Consider the following 21,174-nt stretch of genomic DNA (forward strand, 5'->3'; position numbering starts at 1 on the left):
AAATAGTTTAGTCCATTTTGACAGTTTATCACCAATCTCAAGTCTGGTGAACACAGACAACAAAGTGACTGGTGGTGGCCGCCTACAGCTTTCCAAAAAGCTTAAATTTGTAAGAAGTAGACCAGAAAAACACAGAAAGCAGTGCCCTAATACTCCCTGGAAACAAACTGAATAGTGTTGTAGAGCAATGAGCCACAACTGCTGCCACTAATCTAGCATGTAGGTATGAGGCTAAGTCTTTGTATCACAAATCCCTACTACCATCTCTGCCATAGACAAAATATGCAAACAAACAAGTATGAAAACGTCTTTTTAAAGAAGGACCTGAGTATGAAGGGGAAGTATTTGTGTGCTCATGGTGACAAAGGTCAAATATCTGTTTCCCCTTGTCAGGCTGTAAGGCAAAATATTTTTTTTGGCATATTCAGATTCATTTTGGGAAGTCTTCACAAAAATAAATACAAGATGTGATTCTGCAAATTGGGTTCAAGCCACATTTGGAGGCAGTTCACACGGTGTGACTCAAATCAAACCCCTGCAGACGAGTCTCTATTTGAGAGATCTGGATTCCTGATGCAATTTGAAAACCAGGAAACAGAAGTTTATCAGAGCAGCGGAGCAGAAAATGCTGCTACTGGCCGCTGCGCGTGAGTTTGTCTGTTACAACAGAGGGGGTCTGCACCGCAACTTGACAGTGTGATTGTTTGGAGGGCGGGATGATGATGGGTGTTGGGTTCTCATGATCTGCGTGGGAGAGCCATGCGATGAGAATACGTAGTCACAGACGTCTGGACCTCATAACCACAACAACCCACACAGATCGCTTGGTGAAGTCTGGATGCATATATCTGATGGGGAATACATTTGATGTAGCCTCCAGTCTGAACAAAGTCGTACCCTCTCTACATCCTTAACCTCTTTCCTTAAATGTCTGAGTGGTCAGTTTGTTGAACAGAATCAGGAATATGTTGCATTTACTTCATTTTTGTAGTTGTTTGTTCAGTTTGTGAGTCATTGGGTCCATGTGTTCTTTGACTCAGACTGCTGACAATTATCAGTCCTGTGGAAGGAAAAGCAAATAACACAAGTCATTCCTGTCAATTAGGGCTGCAGTCACATGGTTATGGATCAGATGCAAAGATTAGATATCAAGGTGTGTGTGTGTGTGTGTGTGATTTTTAAACTGCACTAAAATGATTACATGTGTTACGTAGGAGGTTTAAAAAGGTAAAAGGAAAGAGGCCATAAAAAACATGCCCACCTCCTCAGCTCTTCCTGATCCCACTCCCTGTGCTTATCTCTGTGTTTTCCTCTCCCAGTGCCTGAGGATGTCCAAGCGGAGCTTTTTTGTTCGTCTGGTGCCGTGCCGCTGCTTGCGGGGTGAGGAGGAGGCAGTGACATCGCTGGACTACTCCCACTGCAGCCTGGAGACTGTTCCTAAGGAGATCTTTAGCTTCGAGAAGACCCTGCAGGAACTCTACCTCGATGCCAACCAGATCGAGGAGCTGCCTAAAGTAAGTCACACACGCTGATGCATGGAAACTTTGTGTTAATGCACCACAGAAAGTCTTTAAACCACATGAAAGCGTTAGTCCTGAGTCCTTGAATAATGACTTTTTGCATGCATAACTTGTACATCTCTCATAAAAAGCTTGCATTGTGTTCTTCATTCATATTTATTTTGGAAGAAGAGTCTTATGAATGATGCAACAAACAAACAATGAGGCCATTTAAACATTAATTTAATGCAGTATTTTCTTGGTAAACAATACACTTTTTGATAAAACTGTAATGACTTGTACTCTCTCTCTCCACCAGCAACTGTTTAACTGCCAGCTACTCCACCGGCTGAGCATGCCAGATAACGATCTAACGGTGTTGCCGGCAGCGATCGCAAACCTCATCAACCTCAGGGAGCTTGACGTCAGCAAAAATAGTAAGAAAAATGGCGGGGTTAATGTGTCTTGTAAACCTGTTGGGTCAGATCATGTTGCTGAAACCTTAAAAAAAAAACTGACCACAGACACTCGGCTTAGTGACCTGTGAAGTTCAGATGTGTCCTAGTTGTCCTGCTGTTGTCATGGCTACTAAAGACGATAATCAAAAACCCTGAGCTTGTCAAGCGAGACTTGTGTAACTGGTTCCATGTTTTTATTGCTTCAAAGATGTTCTGAGGTAAAATGTCACAGCGTGTCTCATTTACCGCACGTTACGCCACAAGAGTGCTCGACTGAAACTCCTGACGTGATGGATTAAGGAAGTAGACAAGTCCAGTCCTGTTTCACACCAAACACTGTCTTCATAGGAAACACAGATTGAGCTCTTATACCGTAGACTGTAGAAGAAATGCACACAGTGACTCCACCACTCAAATGTGATACCTTGAGTTTTGAGATTATTTTTCTTTAATTTAGATCAAGATCTCTTTCACAGGGGTGAGCTGGCCAAGAGGGCAGCAGAACACGTTGTAGTAAATGTGACATTATTAAGAAACAGTTTACAAACAATAAGTTAAGCGGAAACAACGATTACAATGTGAAAATCTGTTTACAGATAAAGTGCAGAGACGTGATGACGGGCACTGTCCCAATTGTCTCGCGTTTTCTGTCTTTTAAGATCAAGCGAAATGATGTCTGCCATTTTGTCCTCCATCATCTTTGTGTCTCCATCCATCAGATTAAATTTACATATGCTGAGTGAGAGAGTTATTTTTTTTCTTTTCATAGAATATTTGGTATTTACTCGGACAAATTTAGACTTTTGGGATCTGCAACTTTCCTTTTGCGATGATGAAATTGCAATTTATTGTGCACACTTAATCGCTATATTTGACTAAATCTGATGGCTTGGAGTAACCCAGAACTTCCACCAGATACGAGCGCATTGATGTCAGCTCCACTACGTTGCGGCTCTGTGCTCCCTCATCCGTCAACACACACAGGCTGCGTTCTCAGAGCGCAGCACAGCCGGTCAGCTGGAGTGCAGAGACAAAAAAAAAGCTCTCCTTTATTTGATACTTTCTGACCATGTTACCTACTTTTACTGCACTTCACTTTCGCTTCTCTTGTCAGACCTCGGAGGCTGCGTGCACTTCTCATGCACCGTCTCTGTTTTTTTTGCACGAACAGTGAGAATATCTGCACACAGCGCTCAGCTCAAAGTTTCATCACTGGGTGGGAAAAGTGACAGCGACTGTCAAAGTGTGACATTTACCTTCTTTGAAGATAAACATTTGCACTGTTCAATGTGAGCTTCGTACTGGAAGTCCTTTTCATGTTCGCCTGTTTGATGAGAACTTTCCGCTGTCAGCGGCGTCCTCGTCTTGACATTTAGAACAAAAAACAGCTGCAAGGTGTCTGACGGCTCTCTGTTGTCACGCCAAGCTGGATGAAGAATCAAATCAGGTGTTTGTGCTGTTTTGAAGACATCTTCCTGTTGAATATTATACAACATGTTGTCCGTGTTTTACCATGAACGTCACAGTCTGATTTTACCTTTCAGTTAGAAGTTTTTTAAAAAGTGGTTAAACTGCAGATAGGCAGTGGTGGACAAAGTACAGACCTTTATGACTCAAGTCAAAGTAGAGCTCTTCCTGGTCAAATACGACTCCAACACAAGTTAAAGTTGCTGGAGGACTTGCTTTTTCAAACTCTCTAAACATTGTTGTATGTTCAGAATGTGTGTACATTCTGCTACGTTATGTTTATTTAGAGAGCATTATTTACATTTACTCTCATGCTACAGATTTCCAGATTTGCAGCTCCAAAATAAACAAAACTATTAAATAAATAAACAGAAAACTACCAGATGAGCAGGAGAAATGTCAGCCAGGCTTTACACAGTGACAAAACATTCACAGACATATCAGTCGTTGCAAGGGCCTCTTGAACGCTTAACACTGTGCAGCATTATTCTTATTCCTGTTGATGCTGAAGTAGCTACAGCTCAACTCACATTTTAGTTACTTTCCACATCTTGGTTCACGGTGTCAGATAGTTGATGATCTCTGTGTAACCCTGAATTGAAGCAGAACCGAAAAGTAAAGAAGCGTGCACACTCAGCAAAAAAAACTATTTCATGGGAAAAGAAAGGCCAAAGGGTTGTTCTAATATAACTGGATGATCGTGGAGATCACCAGATTAAACCAACATTGAAGGCTGATGTTGTGTTTTCATGACCCAGAGCTTCATGTGCCATGTTGACATTAAAAGAAGCTCATCCTTCCTCACAAAAGCACTCTGCGCTGAGTGTTGTGGACACAGAACCAAGTGGGTGGAAATCAACCTTGAGACTCCGTCACATCTCGTCTTTCTTGCAGTAAGCACAGAACGCACTTTAAAGGACGATCGCTCAGTGTTTGATTGTTCTCCTTGTTCCTTTTCTTCTCTTTTATACGTCACCTTGAGCACTCGCCTGTGTGGCTGTTAGGAAAGGAAAGGTGCAGCAGAGCACACAAGCCACCTGTGTTTGATATTCTAAAAGCTTCTCCTGCTAGACAACAAGCTACAGCTTCTTTATCGCTTCTCTCTTTGGTTATGACAGCAGTGTTTCCCACACACATAGACGATACCTGGGCAGGCCGCTCAAGTATATATCCGATATATAATTTTATATTCATAAAATTGCTGCATGCACGAGAAAGCGAGAGAGAGAGAGCGGGGGAGAGCGCCAAATGCGGGTAGATACCAAAAAGTAATGCGATGTCAAGCTCAAATTGTATTAAAAAGAAGCGACCCAACATTGCTGCACAAACGTGCACACACGCACACTGGAGCGCCAGCCACCACACACACCTTTTTTCTTTTAGTGCAACAGCACACAGTCGATCCGTTAACCATCTGGACCGAGTCGGGAACTCTCATGATCCGGTCAAACGGTCAATTCGACTTTACTTCTTTCACTCTCACCATGTCTGCAGCTAACTTAACAATAGCAACGTCCTCTCACAGCAGCCTGCTGTAGTCTGTGAACATCTCCACTCAGATTAAAGCAGCATATAAATAAACCCTAAAATGAGAGTTAAAAAACACTGCACAGGAGTTGAGATTAAACAACATGCAGGTACTGTATGCACGGAAACTTAAACTTTTCCTTCTGTTTCCTTTTTCTGTTCAGGTATCCAGGAGTTTCCAGAAAACATAAAGAATTGCAAAGTCCTAGCTGTTGTAGAAGCAAGCGTGAATCCCATTTCTAAGTGAGTACTGCCAGCTCTTGTTCTCTTCATTATGACTTAATGTTGAACAGTTCTTGTATTGCAGCAGCTCGTGTGAGCTTTTCTGTAAATGATGTGAGTCATGTTTGTGTTTATATTTAACCTTTAGTCTGTTTTACGTCACTGTGCACATGCAGAACTTTCTGTTTTTAAATATTTCTCAACCTGTCTTGATTCCTGTTTCAGTAAATTTCTAATGAAACTCTGATATTTTTTGGGTGTTATTTTGTGTTGCACTTTGTTGCTGCATTGACTTGTTTGAAAGAGACGTACAAATAACGTCTGGCTGATGGATGGATTGATTGATGTGTTCACAGGCTCCCAGAAGGCTTCACCCAGCTCCTGAGTCTGACGCAGCTCTACCTGAACGATGCCTTCCTCGAGTTCTTACCGGCCAGCTTTGGCAGGTCAGTTTGTCCTCCTCTGGTCGGGGATTAGTATTATTCTCACAAAGTTTACAGACTGTGTGCCACACTCAATGTTTAATGAGAAGCCACCTGTAGTAGCTAGTAGTAAGGCGGCCCGATGGGGAGCTAACGACAACACACACTTTGACCCGATGAAGTGACATAAAACACCTTAACAAATATTTATTATTAACAGACTAAATCATTGCAAAGAGCAACTCAAAAGTAATTTAACAACACACAATGAGTGACTGAGAGGCACCATGCTGCAGTCCCAACTCCAAAAGGCCCTCTCCTCCTGGTGTCAGCACTGGGCTTTGAAGCATGGAGGCCACATGCACCTTGCTAGTTGATCAGTCGCTTCACCTGGGCAGAGCTGGAGACAACAGGAGGGGAGAAGGGACAAACAGCACGGGGAAACATGCACTTGTAACACAAGGCTCTGACATTGCAGGGTTAATCTGATTTGGGGACTTCCGCTTTACACAACTTGAATAAAAGTCTAAATATAAAGGACTCAAATCAAATCTCTGCTTTTCTGTAGAGTTCTTTTTAAAAGCGTTGAATTACATCAAAATAATTTAAGCAACTTTGATTTATTGGCACAGCTTGAAACGGTTAAAATCATCCAAGGAGATTTCCTCTCGCTGTGCAATCCTCAGCAGGGCCAGGTGTCACGCTGACAAAATATTGATGATGTAAGACTCCCTTATGTCGTCTCACTGCCAATTTCCACACAAGTCCGTGCACGGCTCCGTCCATCAGCACCGTTTGCTGCCACTCTAGTCAACGCTCCTGTTTCCACAGCGAGCACCACAGTTCTGTCTCTGGAGCGTGCCAGCAGCGCCACTTCACTCTACTCCATTTCAAAGACGCTGCGAGTCTATTTTTTGAAGGAGCCCACTGCAGGCACGCTTCAAGCTGGACAGAAGAGATCGACCTGGACAGGAAATCAGACAAGGAAACACACAGAGGCCCAAAATGAACAACAAAGAGAAAGACAAAGCAACATGTTCTCTGCACCTTTTACCTCTTTATTTATTTATTCAGTATCTTGTAGTTCTCCTGTGATTGTTGGGACCCTGTGAGTACGGCTGCTCACGCTCCAGCAACGGACTCAGTGGGGCCGTCCGACAGACTTTAGCGTGCACCTTAATAGTAGGAATGCATCTGTTCAAGATCAGTATTTGCCGATATCGGCCATGTTCACAGACATGAACACATCAGCAAATAATGTCATCTAGTGCAGCTTACTGATTCAGGGAAGAGGTTTTTTAATTGGGTACATGAAGTCACCTGTTGGATAAACTCTGACTTGAAAAGTTTGGCATTGTCGGAGTATGACACCAAAAGAAGTCAGGAAACAAACATCGGTATTGGCTCGGATTTTCCCAATCGGTGCATCTCCTCTAAATAAGTAAAGAAATGTTTGTTAGTCTTGGTTTCAAAACTTGCTCTCACTGCGCCACATGAAGTAAAACAATCATTTGATTTATCATCAATTATTAAACAGGCTTTTAAAGGGGATATAAACAAAGTGACTTAATTAAAAAGCAGCTTTGATGACATGATTATTGGACACATGCACATCTTTTAATTTTCTAAAAAGGCCAAAAAAAATTATGAAACCAGCAGCATCACTGACGGTCTTATTGTTTGTCGCTTAAACAACAATTAGTGTTGAGCCTCCTCATGATGCCGAGCATGTGACAACCCATAGGCCTTTTTTTTTTCCTTTTTTTTTTATAATGCTTCTTCCTTAATGGTCGCCCTACTTTAGCACAACATGAGTGGTCTTTTTGTTTGGGAGAATAAAATGAACAGCGCACCGTTTCATGTAGCTGGTTAGCAGCTGTGGGCGGTGATATTATGAAGGTTTCTTTAATTGGAATGATTTGATAAAAAGAGACGATTATGTGGAAAAAAAATCCTTCTATATTAGTGCTTGACACTTTTTTAAAACTTTTTAACTGTTGCAGGTTGACGAAACTACAGATCTTGGAGCTGAGGGAGAACCAGTTAAAGATGTTGCCAAAGTAAGTGGTTTTTCCTTCACATATTACAAACAGTAGAGACACAGTATGTGCATTTAGTCCTCAGTGTTCAGACGCGGTATTAGTAATGGAGCGGCTGTGGCTCAGTTGGAAGGGGCAGTCGTCCCTCAAACGGAAGGTCGAGGGTTCAATCCCCAGCTCTTGCAACTACATGTCCGTTGTGTCCTCTTGCAAGATACTTAACCCTGAATTGCTCCCACTGCTTCGTCTGTGGCATATGAATGGATGAGTTACTTCTGATGGAAGATTTGACGATTTATTCCCCCTTTCTCTGTGTTCAGTGTAACAATGAACGTCCATATCTGTTGTGTTTCGATGCTACTCCCTGACACATTTCATTTTCACTCAGTCAGTCTTTTCCATTGTTGATTCTGATGAAGACGTTTGACTCTCAAGTTTCTACCCACTTTACCCGTTTATTTAAGGAGCACTCGCCTCCGCAAAAACCATGACGAACATTAGAGGGACGCCTGCCCATCTTTTTTCAAACACAAAATATTCTTTAATAACTTGACTCCCCTAATTAATCAGTCTCTTAACACGGTCATATAGGTGAAAAGTTTATGCACAAAAACTGAAGAAAAGGTCTATTTTCATTGGTGCTCAAGAATTCTCTTTAAAATCAATTGTATTGGTAACCGTTGAATTTTTCTCTCTTGAATGTTCGGCATGATCGGACTCTGAAAGCTTGTATTTGTCATCCTTTATTCTCAACGACTCAAAAACCCAAAAACTTTCAGCGAGCAGGTCGAGAGTTCTGATCTTCTTCCTCACAAACCCCTGCAGTGTCTCTGCTGCGTCCTCCAATCTTCTTCTCTTTTTTTTTTTTTTTTACAGTACATTCCCTCCCCACCCCTCTAACTGTAGTATTAAATTCCACGGTGTTACATAAGAGCCCCCTTTTTCTCTGGCTGCTTGCTGTGGCAGGTTTTATAATCCTCCGCCGAGACAGTGCTGAGGGTTATTTCACCATTTGAGAAGTGCCACTGGGGAGACAAAAAGAAACGTCCCACAAATATTTGTGAAAGCTCCAGGTGATTGTGGGAGAAGTTGCTTTCTCTTTCTGTCCTCTCTCTCTCTCACGCCTTGCTCGCTCTACCGTTCGTTTCATCTCCTTCCTGTTTTCTCAGCAAAACTCCATTTCCCTCTTTGCCTTTTTTTTTTGTCCTTCCTCTCTCGGGCTGGGTTTCTGTTATCACTCACTCTTCTTTTTCTTCTTTTTCTCTGACTAACTGATTGACGGACGTGCAGCTCCATGCAGCTCCTCTCTCCCCGCTGTGTTTATGTGACAGAGGCCAGACCCGTTAAAGGCTGGAGCCCTGACAAAGAGAGGGGACTAATGATCGGGAACGTTGCCAGAGCAACACACACAAGCATTTCAGACATGTAAACAAATGTGTGCGTGCACAAAAGGGGGTGCAGCAGAAGTCTTTTCATGCCTTCCACATAGACGCTGCTGCAGCCTCTTTTCTCTCTCACGCGCACTGAGCACATGCATGAACCAAAAGTTTCTCTAGTATGATGCTGCGTTCCTCACAAGCAAGAGGTCAAAAAGTTAGTGAAGGTAGTGTGAATTCACTCTGTAGACGAGCCAGCACAGCTCCTTCAGCTCACACAGGGGGGGTGTGTGTGTGTGTGTGTGTGTGTGTGTGTGTGTGGGGGGGGGGTCGCCCATGTTCTTGCCAACTTTGAGGTAAGAATGTGACAAAGTTGGCGTCGTCTCAAAAAACATCCACATAAAAGTTTTCACATTGCAGCAAGTGCTTAGAGAAACACCAAAGGCTTTAAATCATATCTATGATTTTAAGCTGCGTGTCTTACATTCTCCTTTTTTTTCTTTTTTTTTTTTTTAAATGAGGGGCAGCTACAAAACACAACAGACTCCACAGAAGTGTTGGTGGCCATCCTTCTGCTGAATCTCACTCATGCCCGCTGTGAGAGGATCATCGTATCTGTTCCCAAACAAAAACTCTAAACGTCTACATTTCATCTACTCCGACGCTCCCTCTTGGTTATTTTGTTGAACTTGTGATCCCCTCTTAAACTTTTTAAACAAACACTCACACTACTCCAAACGACAGATAAAGGGGGGAGCATTTTTAAGATGACAACACCCAGTCTGCTGTGAAAGCTTTTGTGCTGCGTTTGTGGGCTGAGGAGAGAAGTTTAGCTCGGTAAGAGTTCATGTTTTATGGTCTTAAAGCATAGGAAGAATGCCTATAGCAGTGACTGTGGGATCGTGCCTCCATATAAGGGAGTACATTTTACGTTCCTTTCGGTAGTAAAACATCCATTATAAGCGTGAGATGATGGTGTCATGCTGCATTCAGGTGCTCCTCGGATGGCCTCAGTTTCTCCAGTTGGGAAGTTGTTCTTCTAACTTAAGTGTGTTGATGGGATTTCAGTTCAGGGCTTTACTTTCCCCAATTTTCGGAGTTGTTTATCCGACTTGAGCAGACGTTCATGTGCATTTTACAACTCGGAATCTCGTTTTTCCCGATGTGTCTGACAGCACATGAATGCACCATCAGTATTGAATGATTGCACAGTTTATTTCGGCCATGCTTTTGTGGCTTCGACATTTTAAAGATGGTTTGTTATTTTGTTTTTGTACTGATTTTTAGTAAAGTTTTCGTAGTCTTTTCTTCCTTAAATATGTGCATTACTTTTCTTTTTCTTTTTATTCTGCCAGAATTGCAAAATATAAAGACTTGATCAGGGTGTGTAATAACAGGCCCTCTAAGCTGATGAGTTTCAGTTTTAGAGGGGCAGCCAAAGTTCATCTTGTCATGTATCTACTGCAGTGATTGAAGTTTCAATTTGTCTTTTTCAGCACATTTTGGAGATTTTGAGACTAAAACACTCTCACTTTAGCTGCTAGGAGCGATAAGCACCTCTCTGTGCTTTACTAGTGACCTGTTAAATAACATAAAGTAAGAGTTAGAGCAGTTGTCTAGTCCTGGTTTGTATCTGCTTGTTTACTTTTCTAGCACAGAGTGTGAGCCTGCGACCTGAATGTGGGGGAGAGAAAATTCTTGAGCTGAGGCTTAGAGCTAGCATACGTCACTTTTTCCATTATTTAAAACATATTTCTGTCACGCCTGAGCACCTTGAAGGTATTTATTTGCTTGTAAAATGATTGAGCAAAGTTAGAGAATGTATGCTGTTTAATATTTCACATTAAAACTGACAGTTAATTACTTTTTTTATTGCCTGCGTTTCGAAGCACGTTGCAAATTATCCTTGTTGTTTCTTTCTGTCGGGAGGGGAAGGCGGTCAGTTTAGTGACACTTTTCTACTTGTGAAAACATCAAATATGTGATTTTCTGACTTGATATCCCCGTTGATATTTTTTAAAGATCTCACACCCTGTCTGTGTCCTGTTTGTCCACAGGAGCATGCATAAGCTCACACAGCTGGAGAGGCTGGACCTGGGGAGTAATGAGTTCACTGAAGTGGTGAGTATCTGTCAGCCGCTTTGCTGATGCCCACGGCTTTCTACCTTTCTGCTGGTGACCTCACCTTTCACTGTCCTTAATCTGTCCCTTCTCCTTAACCTGAATTCTTTGAAATGTAAGGCATCTCTTGCATTTTTAATCGTGAAGCAATATTTTCTTTTTACATATTTTGGAGTCTAAATGACTAAAAGGGAACACAAACATCTCGAATCCCAACATCAAAAAGTCCATTGAAAGAGCTTTGACTGTAAAACAAGCGAATAATGAAGTGTCTCAAGTACCCTCTGAGATGGACCTAATACCGATCCCTGTGGGATCCCAACATAAAAACAACGTTCGGTGTGTCCAGCTCCGTTGCTACCCATCGGCCCCCTGCTGCCTTTTTTTTGGGGGGGCAGATTCCACATGTTGAATCAGGTTCAGTGCAGTTGGTGATAGGTATCACTCTGATTGGCTGTTCAGCTCAGTGAATCAGTGCATGAGAAGAAAAAGGGGAGTGACTAAAGGAAGTGAATGACCTCAACTTTTTGTGAGACATACTTCTCGATTAGTGAGCGACAGCGGTGTGAAAACGGTCTTCTCGTATCATAACAACGGTTTATATATCTGCGTTCTTCTCCCTCCTCGTCCTTTTCTGAAGACTTTGAATAACAATCTGATCTGAAACTTTTAATGGGCGGCTGACTTTGATTTAGTGCGTTCGCCTGCGGTGATACGCTGCCGGCTAAAACAATCTTCTATTGCATCTCAAAAACCCATTAGTCATTTAGACCAGAACAAATGCAGAAATATGGGCTCAGGTTAGAAAAGACCGAAAAAAACAAAACAGAACTCCTCTGTGAGCATACACGGAGAAGGAGCTCATTTGTAACCATCGGAAGACGCAGCGTTAATTAAGACATCATAATCACATTAAGGGTAATAAATACATTTCCTCATGATTCATTTTTAGCTTGTTTTTGAGTGAAGCTCTTCTTCCTGTTTCTGTCTCTGCCCAGCAGGCTCTCACACACACACACACACACACACACACACACACACACACACACACACACACACACACACACACACACACACACACACACACACACACACACACACACACACACACACACACACTCTCTCCAAAACACATAACCCTATCACTTAACCTCCTTCTTTCTCTCCACATCCACAGCCTGAGGTGTTGGAGCAGCTGACCGGAATCAAGGAGCTGTGGATAGACGGCAACAGACTGACGTTTTTACCTGGGGTAACTATGACTACAATCCATTCCTGCACACACACACACACACACACACACTCACACTCCGTGGCTGCTTCCAGAAACATCATCTTTACATCATTTCCCTTGATTTTCAGTCTTCATGTCGGCTTAAATCTCCGTCAAACTGGGGCGCAGTCAAGTCAGTTCGCATCAGACTGTCAGGCCTTTTGAAGAAGCGAGCAGAAGAAGCCGCGCCAGTTTAAAAATGTTTCTCTCCCTGGATGAACACAATTAGACCGTTTTACAGGGAAAGACGTACTTTTGGGTTTGCAGATGTCCCAGTTATAATTACCAAAAAAAAGCAGCTGTGAAGTAATTATTTTCTTTGAGCATAATTAATTTATAACGATGTTTTGATAGTCGGAAAGTGTTAGTGTACCAGGGATTTTTTTCTTCCAAATGGCCAGCTTGTTTGTAACTGGGTCATAATTAAAGCATTTGTTTGGCTGCCAGCGCCGCAACAGCATCAGCTGTAATCACATTCTGGCCTTTTTTTTTTTTAATAAGCCATGACATTTGTGTGAATGCTGCAAATGTTTTCATGCGTTTGTTAATGTGTGTTTTTAAATGGAAAAGTTTGCAATCCCACCAGCATTGCTACAGTTGGTTCTTAGGGCACACTCACACTAGGCAAAGTTGTCCCGGACCGCCCTTAAGCACGATTTCCCCCCATTGTGTCTTATTTTGACTCATTTTAGTCAGAAACAGCTCCAGGATTTCTCATTAATGAACACTGTAATTGTTGTGTAGCCGTGCTTGTGCTCAAACTGTACCGTGCCAAATCACACCTCCTGTGTGCCAGGACCACGGAAGATTTGGAGCACTCACACCAGTCAAACGAACTGGATTTTAGGGTTTGATGGGTGCTTGGGCACGGTACAGATTGCCTAGTTTGAGTGCGCCCTTAACCTCACCTATAGCGTCTTTAGCCTCTGCATTCAACCAACACTACTGCTGCGTTCCATTGTACTCAGAACTCAGGGAAATAAACGACTTCTGACTCGGAAAAGTGCAATGGGAACGGTCACTCAAGTCGGAATTCCAAATTGGAAACTCGGGCAGGATCCATTCAGACCGAGTCGGTGGAATTGATGTCGAGGGAAGTTGTTTTTCCTTGAGTTCTGAGAACAGTGGAACGCAGCATTAACACGGCACTCGTTTATCTTACACAGTTTTGAGCTGTGTGGTAAGTTCTATACGAGCAAGACAGAGAGCAGACGCCGTTTCTCACTGATGTTGCTTTGGCAGCTCATGTAGGTACTCAGTACTTGCTTCTGATGCTCTGAGGCCAGCAAAAGAAACATGAGCTTCCTGCAGGCATCCATGTTTTTCACCAGCAGATGCACTGGAGCGCATTTAGATCTGAAGTCAGAAAAACCAACACTGAATTATCAAATTCTGACTTCCAGCTGTATTCTTGTCATACCTTTCACGACGATGTGTTACTATGAGGGTATTGATTGTGTGTGTCTGTTGAAATTAAATTAGATGCTGGGGACGCTCAAACAGCTGGTGTACCTGGATGTTTCTAAGAACAACCTGGAGATGGTGGATGAGCAGATCTGCGGCTGTGAGAATCTGCAGGACCTCCTGCTGTCCAACAACGGCCTCACACAGCTGCCGGGCTCCATCGGTAAATATTACACACACACACACACACACACACTCTCACTCAAACACACACACGTCTCGATGTTGAGAACACATTATGAAACAGCCTGCCTGTGCATTTTTCTTTATTGTCCATACCTGTGTAGTTTATGGAAAAGTCTCATAGATGACGTTATGGCAGATGTTTCTTCTCAGCTAAAAACACCATCATGTAAGAAAAGAAGAAGCAGAAAAAAAATCTCCTTACAGCAGCTTCCTGACAGTTTCTCTTGTTGCACTTGTATTAATCGTGCATTTAAAGAAAAAGGTTGTATACTGTTCAGTACATAGACCTTGTGGAGTGCTGGACTGATTGAAAAGACCCCTCAATTAAAGTCAATAAGTGACCTGAGATCGGATAAACGTCAGCTCCCCCTTCCCATTGGCTCGAGGTGAATTCTCCTGGTAATATCCTGCTGCGTTTTCACATCAGCTCACTTGGACTTGCTGCGGGAAAAATAGATAAATAGATACTTTATTGATCCCGAGGCAAATTCAAAGCATCCAGTAGCAGGTTACAAAGACGTACATGACATGAAACATTTGTTACAAATTAACCACAAACCCCCCCCCATACATATATATTAACCTGAAGAAAAAGATTTAAAGAATACCTCTAGATGAATCAAACTTTAACTGTGCAATTAAAAATAGACTTGTACAAGAATTGTACATAACCCGTGCAGGGATAAAAATGTGAGATTTAAACAAGAACCTTTAAACAGTTGAGGAAAAAAATCTGTAATTAGACCTGAATATAAAAAATAAAAAAAGTGTTGACCTTCTGAAGTTGTGTTGTTTATATATGTACAGCAATGTTTAAAAAGAAGACATTAAATAACAGTCAGAGCAAAACATTAAAGGTGCGATTTAAATGATGGGTGATGTTCGTCAAGAGTGAGGTAAGCATTAAAGTGTCCAACTAGAGGCTGTCTCTTGGTACAGCTGTGCAGATGGAAAATGGAAAAAGGAAGAGGTGTATAAGAGTGATGACTCCTCACATTTTTTAGGACTGAGCTTTTATCCACCTTTGCATGTTTCTAAAATGTCTAGATTTTTATTCCACCTCTATGTTCAGATATATGATCCAGTATTTACTCACTTCCTTTAATCCCTAAGGGGAGGAAAAAGTATTGTCCGTGAGTACAGACCAAGCTAATGAAATCAGACGAGCGTTGATGCACAGTGCTTTAGAGCCGGGGTTGATTTCTGTATTGATGACGGTACGAATCAATCCAATGAAGTGCTGTAATGGATATCACTCTTTGTTGTGCAACAGTGAGTGATAATCACTAACTGCCCTGAGCTGCTCCCCTCTAACTCTCTCTCTCTCTCTCTTTCCACTTTCTAGGCTCTCTGAAGAAGCTGACCGCGCTGAAGGTGGATGAGAACCAGCTGATGTACTTGCCCGACTCCATCGGCGGGTGAGCGTAACAGCAGTCGCTTTAACATGAGCAGAATAAACCCCGGAGATCAGTGGATTATTGTCTCATCTCCCGTCCCACTGATCACATAAAACGTCTGTCTGGATAAATCACATATTCCCCATTAAGCGTAATGTTGTTTCAACGCTTTATTTGTTTTGGTTTAATGCCGATGATATCGCGTAACCTGATTAATATCCGTGATTGTGGAGCATGAACCACCATAATTGAATGTCATGGTTCAGAGACATGTTGATTTACGGGGCGATGGTTTGAGCTTTTGCTTTTATCGTGCTGCGTTCGATGGTAATCTCGAGGCCAGATGACCCTCCATCGCAGCACTGTCGGATTAAATTCACTGTGGCTGTTCTCAGACTGATATTGTCTGAAGCAGACAGGTGGATCCGACAGCTGCTGAGTCCAGGTCCACATCCTGACCCTGTCGTCCATCATAAAGATTAAGATCCTGATTTAATCGTCAAACGCTTCTTTCTTTTTTCATCTGTCCACTCACACGTTCACACACAGCGACACATCTACATGTAAAAACAATCACGACGCTTTTATGTCCTCCATTGTTTCCAAACAGCACACATCCTCGATTGTCCCGTATGCTAGAATGTGTCTCCTTGTGTAATTTGATACAGATTATGCGATAAAGCCTGTGGTTTAGTTTAATCCCATGCAAGGATTTCAGCTTAAACAAGCTGATTTTTTTCATTCATTCATTCTTAGCTGATTTGATTCAGCCCCACTGTTCCTTGCACGGTGTTGTTTTTGTCCATGTTATGTATTCAGCAGAGAGGGGTCAAATCCGTTGTTTTTTGGACTTTGATGGTATTGTAACACAGAAGCTAGTCCCGCTAGTCGCAGTCTAGTTTTTGTTCGCCTGAATTCCCAGAATGCATTTGCATATTTAATTCAGCAGAAAGCTCCAGCGTCGAGGCACGATCTGTGTCAACATGGACTCGCTTTAAAAAAAAAAAAAAATGTCACTGCATCAAATGGTGTCCCATGAAGGTTTTAAAATGCATCTTTGTTGTTGTTGTGAATGTCTCGCGGGGTGTCGCTGTTACTTTAAGAAAACGGTCTCATGAGCTGCGACTGTATTTAAAATGCAGCGTGATTAAGGGAGTTTTATAGACATTTTTAAAGGAGCAATCTGTAAGATATGTAGAAACTGAAATGATAAAGGGACCTTACTATATGATCAGACATTAAGGAAACATGCTATGTTGAAGTGCTGGCTTCTCTGACAACAATGCAGCAGCCAGTATGTCCTCCTTCTAACTTCAGATTCTGCTCCTGAATGCTCTGGATTAGAAACGACAGCAACAACAAATAAAACACGTTCTGCATCATTCAGAAGAGATTGGAAGCTGTGTCTCGTAGTTTGTACTCGTTGTGTTTTAATTCCAACTCTTAATTTGTAAATCCTTCTGCGTCATCAGGCTGGCGTCCCTGGATGAGCTGGACTGCAGCTTCAACGAGATCGAGGCCTTGCCCTCCACCATCGGTCAGTGTGTCAGCATCCGCACGTTTGCTGCAGATCACAACTTCCTCGCCCAGCTCCCTCCTGAGGTGAGTGATTCACACTGACGTGTGTGTGTGTGTGTGTGTGTGTGTGTGTGTGTGTGTGTGTGTGTGTGTGTGTGTGTGTGTGTGTGTGTGTGTGTGTGTGTGTGTGTGTGTGTGTGTGTGTGTGTGTGTGTGTGTGTGTGTGTGTGTGTGTGTGTGTGTGTGTGTGTGTGTGTGTGTGTGTGTGTGTGTGTGTGTGTGTGTGTGTGTGTGTGTGTGTGTGTGTGTGTGTGTGTGTGTTAAATGGTGTGGTGTGTCTGCCTGCTCAGCTGTAACAGCTCGCCCTGTCAGCTCATGACTCAGAATATTTGGTGTCTTCTCCTCACAGATGGGAAACTGGAAGAATGCAACCGTGCTCTTCCTGCATTCCAACAAGCTGGAGACTTTGCCCGAGGAGATGGGCGACATGCAGAAGCTGAAGGTCATAAATCTGAGCAACAACAAGTGAGTCTGGACCCGCAGTATTCATGCATAATAAGGGTCAAGTTTGAGGCCAAAGGCATATATTTCTGCTTCCTTTTATTGCCTCATGAAAATAAACTTAAAGCAATAATCCCCTTTATTCACAGACCTCTGTTTTCATAGACTTCAGTAAGTTTTAGAAAATGTTGACTGCAGTTCCTGATTATGTTATTCTTTGAGACTTCATTGAGTCATCAAGAAAATACATTCATCGGCAGATAAACCCCTAAATAAAAAAAGATTAACATCAGCAGCAGCTTCTTCTAGAGTCTCTTTTTTGAAAGGCATTCCTGCAGGATCGCTGTATCTGAGTCACTATGAAAGGAAAAGAAAATCTTGTCTCACTTAGTGTTGTAGTACATGAATCGGTCTTGGTCTCAAGACCACTTTTTGAAGGTCTCGAAATCAAAAGCATTTTGACTCGGTCTTGTCTCGGTCTCAAACTGGGCATACTCCAAGAGCGCCACTGATAGGCCCTTTTTCGACATCAGGTTGTTGTTGTTTTTACAAGATGACTGAGCACCTGTGTTGTTTCTGCTCTGCTGCAGGTTGAAGAATCTCCCGTACAGCTTCACTAAACTGAACCAGATGACTGCGATGTGGCTGTCTGAAAATCAGGTAAGATCACATGTGTCATGTATGAGTCACGAGTACACGTGTTTGAGAAAATGTGCCGCTGAGTTCAGAGTCGTCAGATGCTGATTTGTTTTCGATAGAGACACTGTTTTGACAGATTGGGTACACCACAGCATTCAGCGGTAAATCAATCCAATCCAGACTTTCAGGGAAACACATTCAAAATGCAGCGAAACCACTTCCAGGACATCTGATCGAAACACGGTTCTGACTTCAGTGATACCCTAAACTCTACATTTTTAACGTGTGGAAGGATCCGTTCAAGGTTACAACATGTAATCCTGACCGTTAGTTCATGTTCCAGACAACTTTATGGTAATCCAGACGAGCTCAGAAGAATCCCTGACTGGCAGGGATCATCATCTTAGACAAAGCAACAAAAGGAACAATGCACATTTCTTATTTTAGCTTTAATAATGTTGAACTAAAAAAAGAGCGAGTAAGAGCAGTGATGGTTGAGCATCCCGGAGACGGTGAGTGAAGAGAGGGAGCTGCGATAAAGAGCACAATATGAGATGCTCCCTTAAGCAGGGAGTTTTTGACTGTTAAAACGATGGCCCCCAGGTCTTAATTTAGGATCCTGGTCTTGGTTGTAAAAAAGAGGGGGGCTCAAGGAGTTCTCCAAAAGTCCCCAATCCCTGGGGATGATTCCTGTGGTGGAAATGGAGCTATAATCAGATGCACAAGGTGTACCCTCTTGTGTCTGAGCAGACGAACAAACAGCAGAGGACAGAGGCAGAGATTTCACCTGGTCACCATGTGTTACTGTGTGTATTACCTGACCTGCAAACTTTTAGCCAGGGGAGTACACACCTATACACACTGATGATATGATATGATACAGTAGAATATACTTTTCAGCATTCACATTCAGCTAACTATAATTGGTATGATTTGATGCCATAGACCAGGACACGACACAATACAGTATAATACAATTAACCTGCTGAAATGGTGATGCTAATACATGCTATGCTACTCTCAAGTGAGCAGAAAGCCTCATCATGGTAAACACTGATACTCGCTCTGTCATGAGGAGGAGGCGGGGCTCTTTGAGCTTGCAGCACAAGCTGTCTTTGCTCAAAGTCAGAGTGCAAAAAAGTAGCTCAATTTATGCTCTTTTCTTGGCACATTACTTGTATTTATGCACCACCGTGGCTGGTAGGTTGAGCAAATTCACCCGTCACTGCAAAAAAAACAAAAAAAAAACACCTGTATTTGGCAGGAAACGGGTTCTTATTTCCAACGATAAATACAATATGATAGACTTCGTTCCTCCCTTTGGGGAAATTTGTGCTGCACACATTTAGATGCATTCTTTATTGTATGATATGATCATTTTTAAATACTTTTTATTTGATAGTTTTGAAGAAAAACAAGAAACTGTCAGAATGAGCACATATACATTTGTATATGGTTTGTATAGAAGATCTACATATAAGTGCATCATCTATACAGGCATGGATAAATACTTCTGTTAGCTCATTCTACGACAGAAAATAAAGTGTATGATACGATCAGATACAAGACGATGCAGTAAGATGTGACTTGATGTGATACGATACACTTAGTTGGCCCCTTGGGGTAATTTTTTTCCTGGACTCACATTAAGCTGCCTACACAGTCGCACCAATGAAAAAGAAAAACTATGAAAGCGCATACCAACAGTCAGAAATGTAAACTATGTAAAGATAGATCTTCTTGCTGTGGTGTCCATAAAATTTAATTTCGACCAGTAGTGACTCCAAGTCAAAGCCTTTATTATTGTGACGTCCTCCGCAGCAGCAGAGAGATGAACGTTACCCGGCGAGTTTGTGGTGCTTGAAATTTGGACTTTGCCTCGGCGACTGTGCATGTGGCCCCCGAGAGATAAGCCTATCAGAGGGAGAAACGTTGGATGGAGTGCGCTCAGGCTCAGGAAGTGGTTCAGAGCCCCCTTTTTTTTTTTTTTGTCATAGATGCGTACAAGAAAAGGAGCTCTTGAAGTATTCATACCAAGCAGTGTAGTCAAAGTTTTAATGCGTTAAAGAGCAAAGTAAAGCCGGAGCACGGCGGGCACACACAGCAGGACTCTGCAGTGTGCTGTTTGCTCATTCAGGCTTATAAATATTTCCAAATTACAGTCTGTTGACTCTCAAAATCAATTATTCATGGCTCTTTTTTCTCCCCCTCCTCATCTCGGGCAGTCTATTGTGAGTCTCTGCTCAAATGCCTTCACAAATTTTTGCTGGAATAGATTTGAGTTCGCTGCAGGAAAGCCGTCTCCCCCTCTCCTGGCCTCACATCGGCTGCCTTTTGAAATACAGAATATCATCTCCACATCTCATCAGTATCCCATCTACTGCTTATTAACCGTAGCCCAACAACAACAGGATTTGTTTTAGCCAATGCCGATCTGATAGCTCAAAAACTCAAATGTTTTCGGTATGGTTTAAGGAAGTTGGCTGCAGTTTTATAAATAATAGCCTGAAGACTAAAGAACTCTTAAAGCTTTTGAAGCTAGTTTTTCTGCATCCCTGTTGTAACCTTTCTTGTCTTTAATTGGCAGATATTTACCCAGACACTGATGTATTATCACTGTCTTTACTGAGCAGGCTTTATCCATATAAGAAGATGCTTAATGGTCTTTACTGCATGTCATCCCCTCACTCTCTCCTCACAGAGTTTCCTGTCCCGCTTCAGCTGTCTTATCTATTAAAGGCAAAAACAGTCCTAAGAAAATAACTTTAAAAAAAAGAAGATTTGTGAGTAACAAGAAGCCCAAAGTTTCGACGGAGCACGCTGCAAGCATGTATCAAGCTGAAGTGAATAGATCGACACCCTGACAGGAAGTCAGTCAAGGAAACGCACAGAACGTCCGCTCAATTTCAAAATAAAACACAATATGCAGACTCGCGTCGTATAGTCCATCACTTTATCAAAATTAGGTCAAAACAGGCAGCGAATGAACGACAAATCATCCTAAGAAAGACAAAGCAACGTGCTATTGTAGTTCTCCCTGTGATCGTGTAGTTCTCCTGTGATCT

At 42.4% G+C, this 21,174-nt stretch overlaps 1 protein-coding gene across 4 annotated transcripts in view; it reads left to right on the top strand.

Moving 5' to 3' along the window:
• erbin (erbb2 interacting protein) overlaps positions 1–21,174 on the top strand; it is a 70,779-nt gene that overhangs the window by 32,069 nt on the left and 17,536 nt on the right. For 2 of the 4 annotated variants that reach the window (XM_065965370.1, XM_020653836.3), the window contains exons 1-12: positions 1,160–1,514; positions 1,819–1,936; positions 5,116–5,194; positions 5,530–5,619; positions 7,599–7,655; positions 11,068–11,131; positions 12,309–12,383; positions 13,887–14,031; positions 15,400–15,472; positions 16,924–17,053; positions 17,379–17,494; positions 18,061–18,130. In XM_065965370.1, coding sequence (XP_065821442.1) covers positions 1,254–1,514; positions 1,819–1,936; positions 5,116–5,194; positions 5,530–5,619; positions 7,599–7,655; positions 11,068–11,131; positions 12,309–12,383; positions 13,887–14,031; positions 15,400–15,472; positions 16,924–17,053; positions 17,379–17,494; positions 18,061–18,130 — 1,278 coding nt within the window. In that variant the 5' untranslated portion in view covers positions 1,160–1,253. Of the gene's footprint in view, positions 1–1,159; positions 1,515–1,818; positions 1,937–5,115; positions 5,195–5,529; positions 5,620–7,598; positions 7,656–11,067; positions 11,132–12,308; positions 12,384–13,886; positions 14,032–15,399; positions 15,473–16,923; positions 17,054–17,378; positions 17,495–18,060; positions 18,131–21,174 lie in introns of those variants that run through there. The other 2 variants (XM_020653835.3, XM_065965371.1) reach the window with 2 other exon arrangements.

This window comes from Labrus bergylta, chromosome 17 (assembly GCF_963930695.1).
Source record: "Labrus bergylta chromosome 17, fLabBer1.1, whole genome shotgun sequence".
Classification (NCBI taxonomy): Eukaryota; Metazoa; Chordata; class Actinopteri; order Labriformes; family Labridae; genus Labrus; species Labrus bergylta.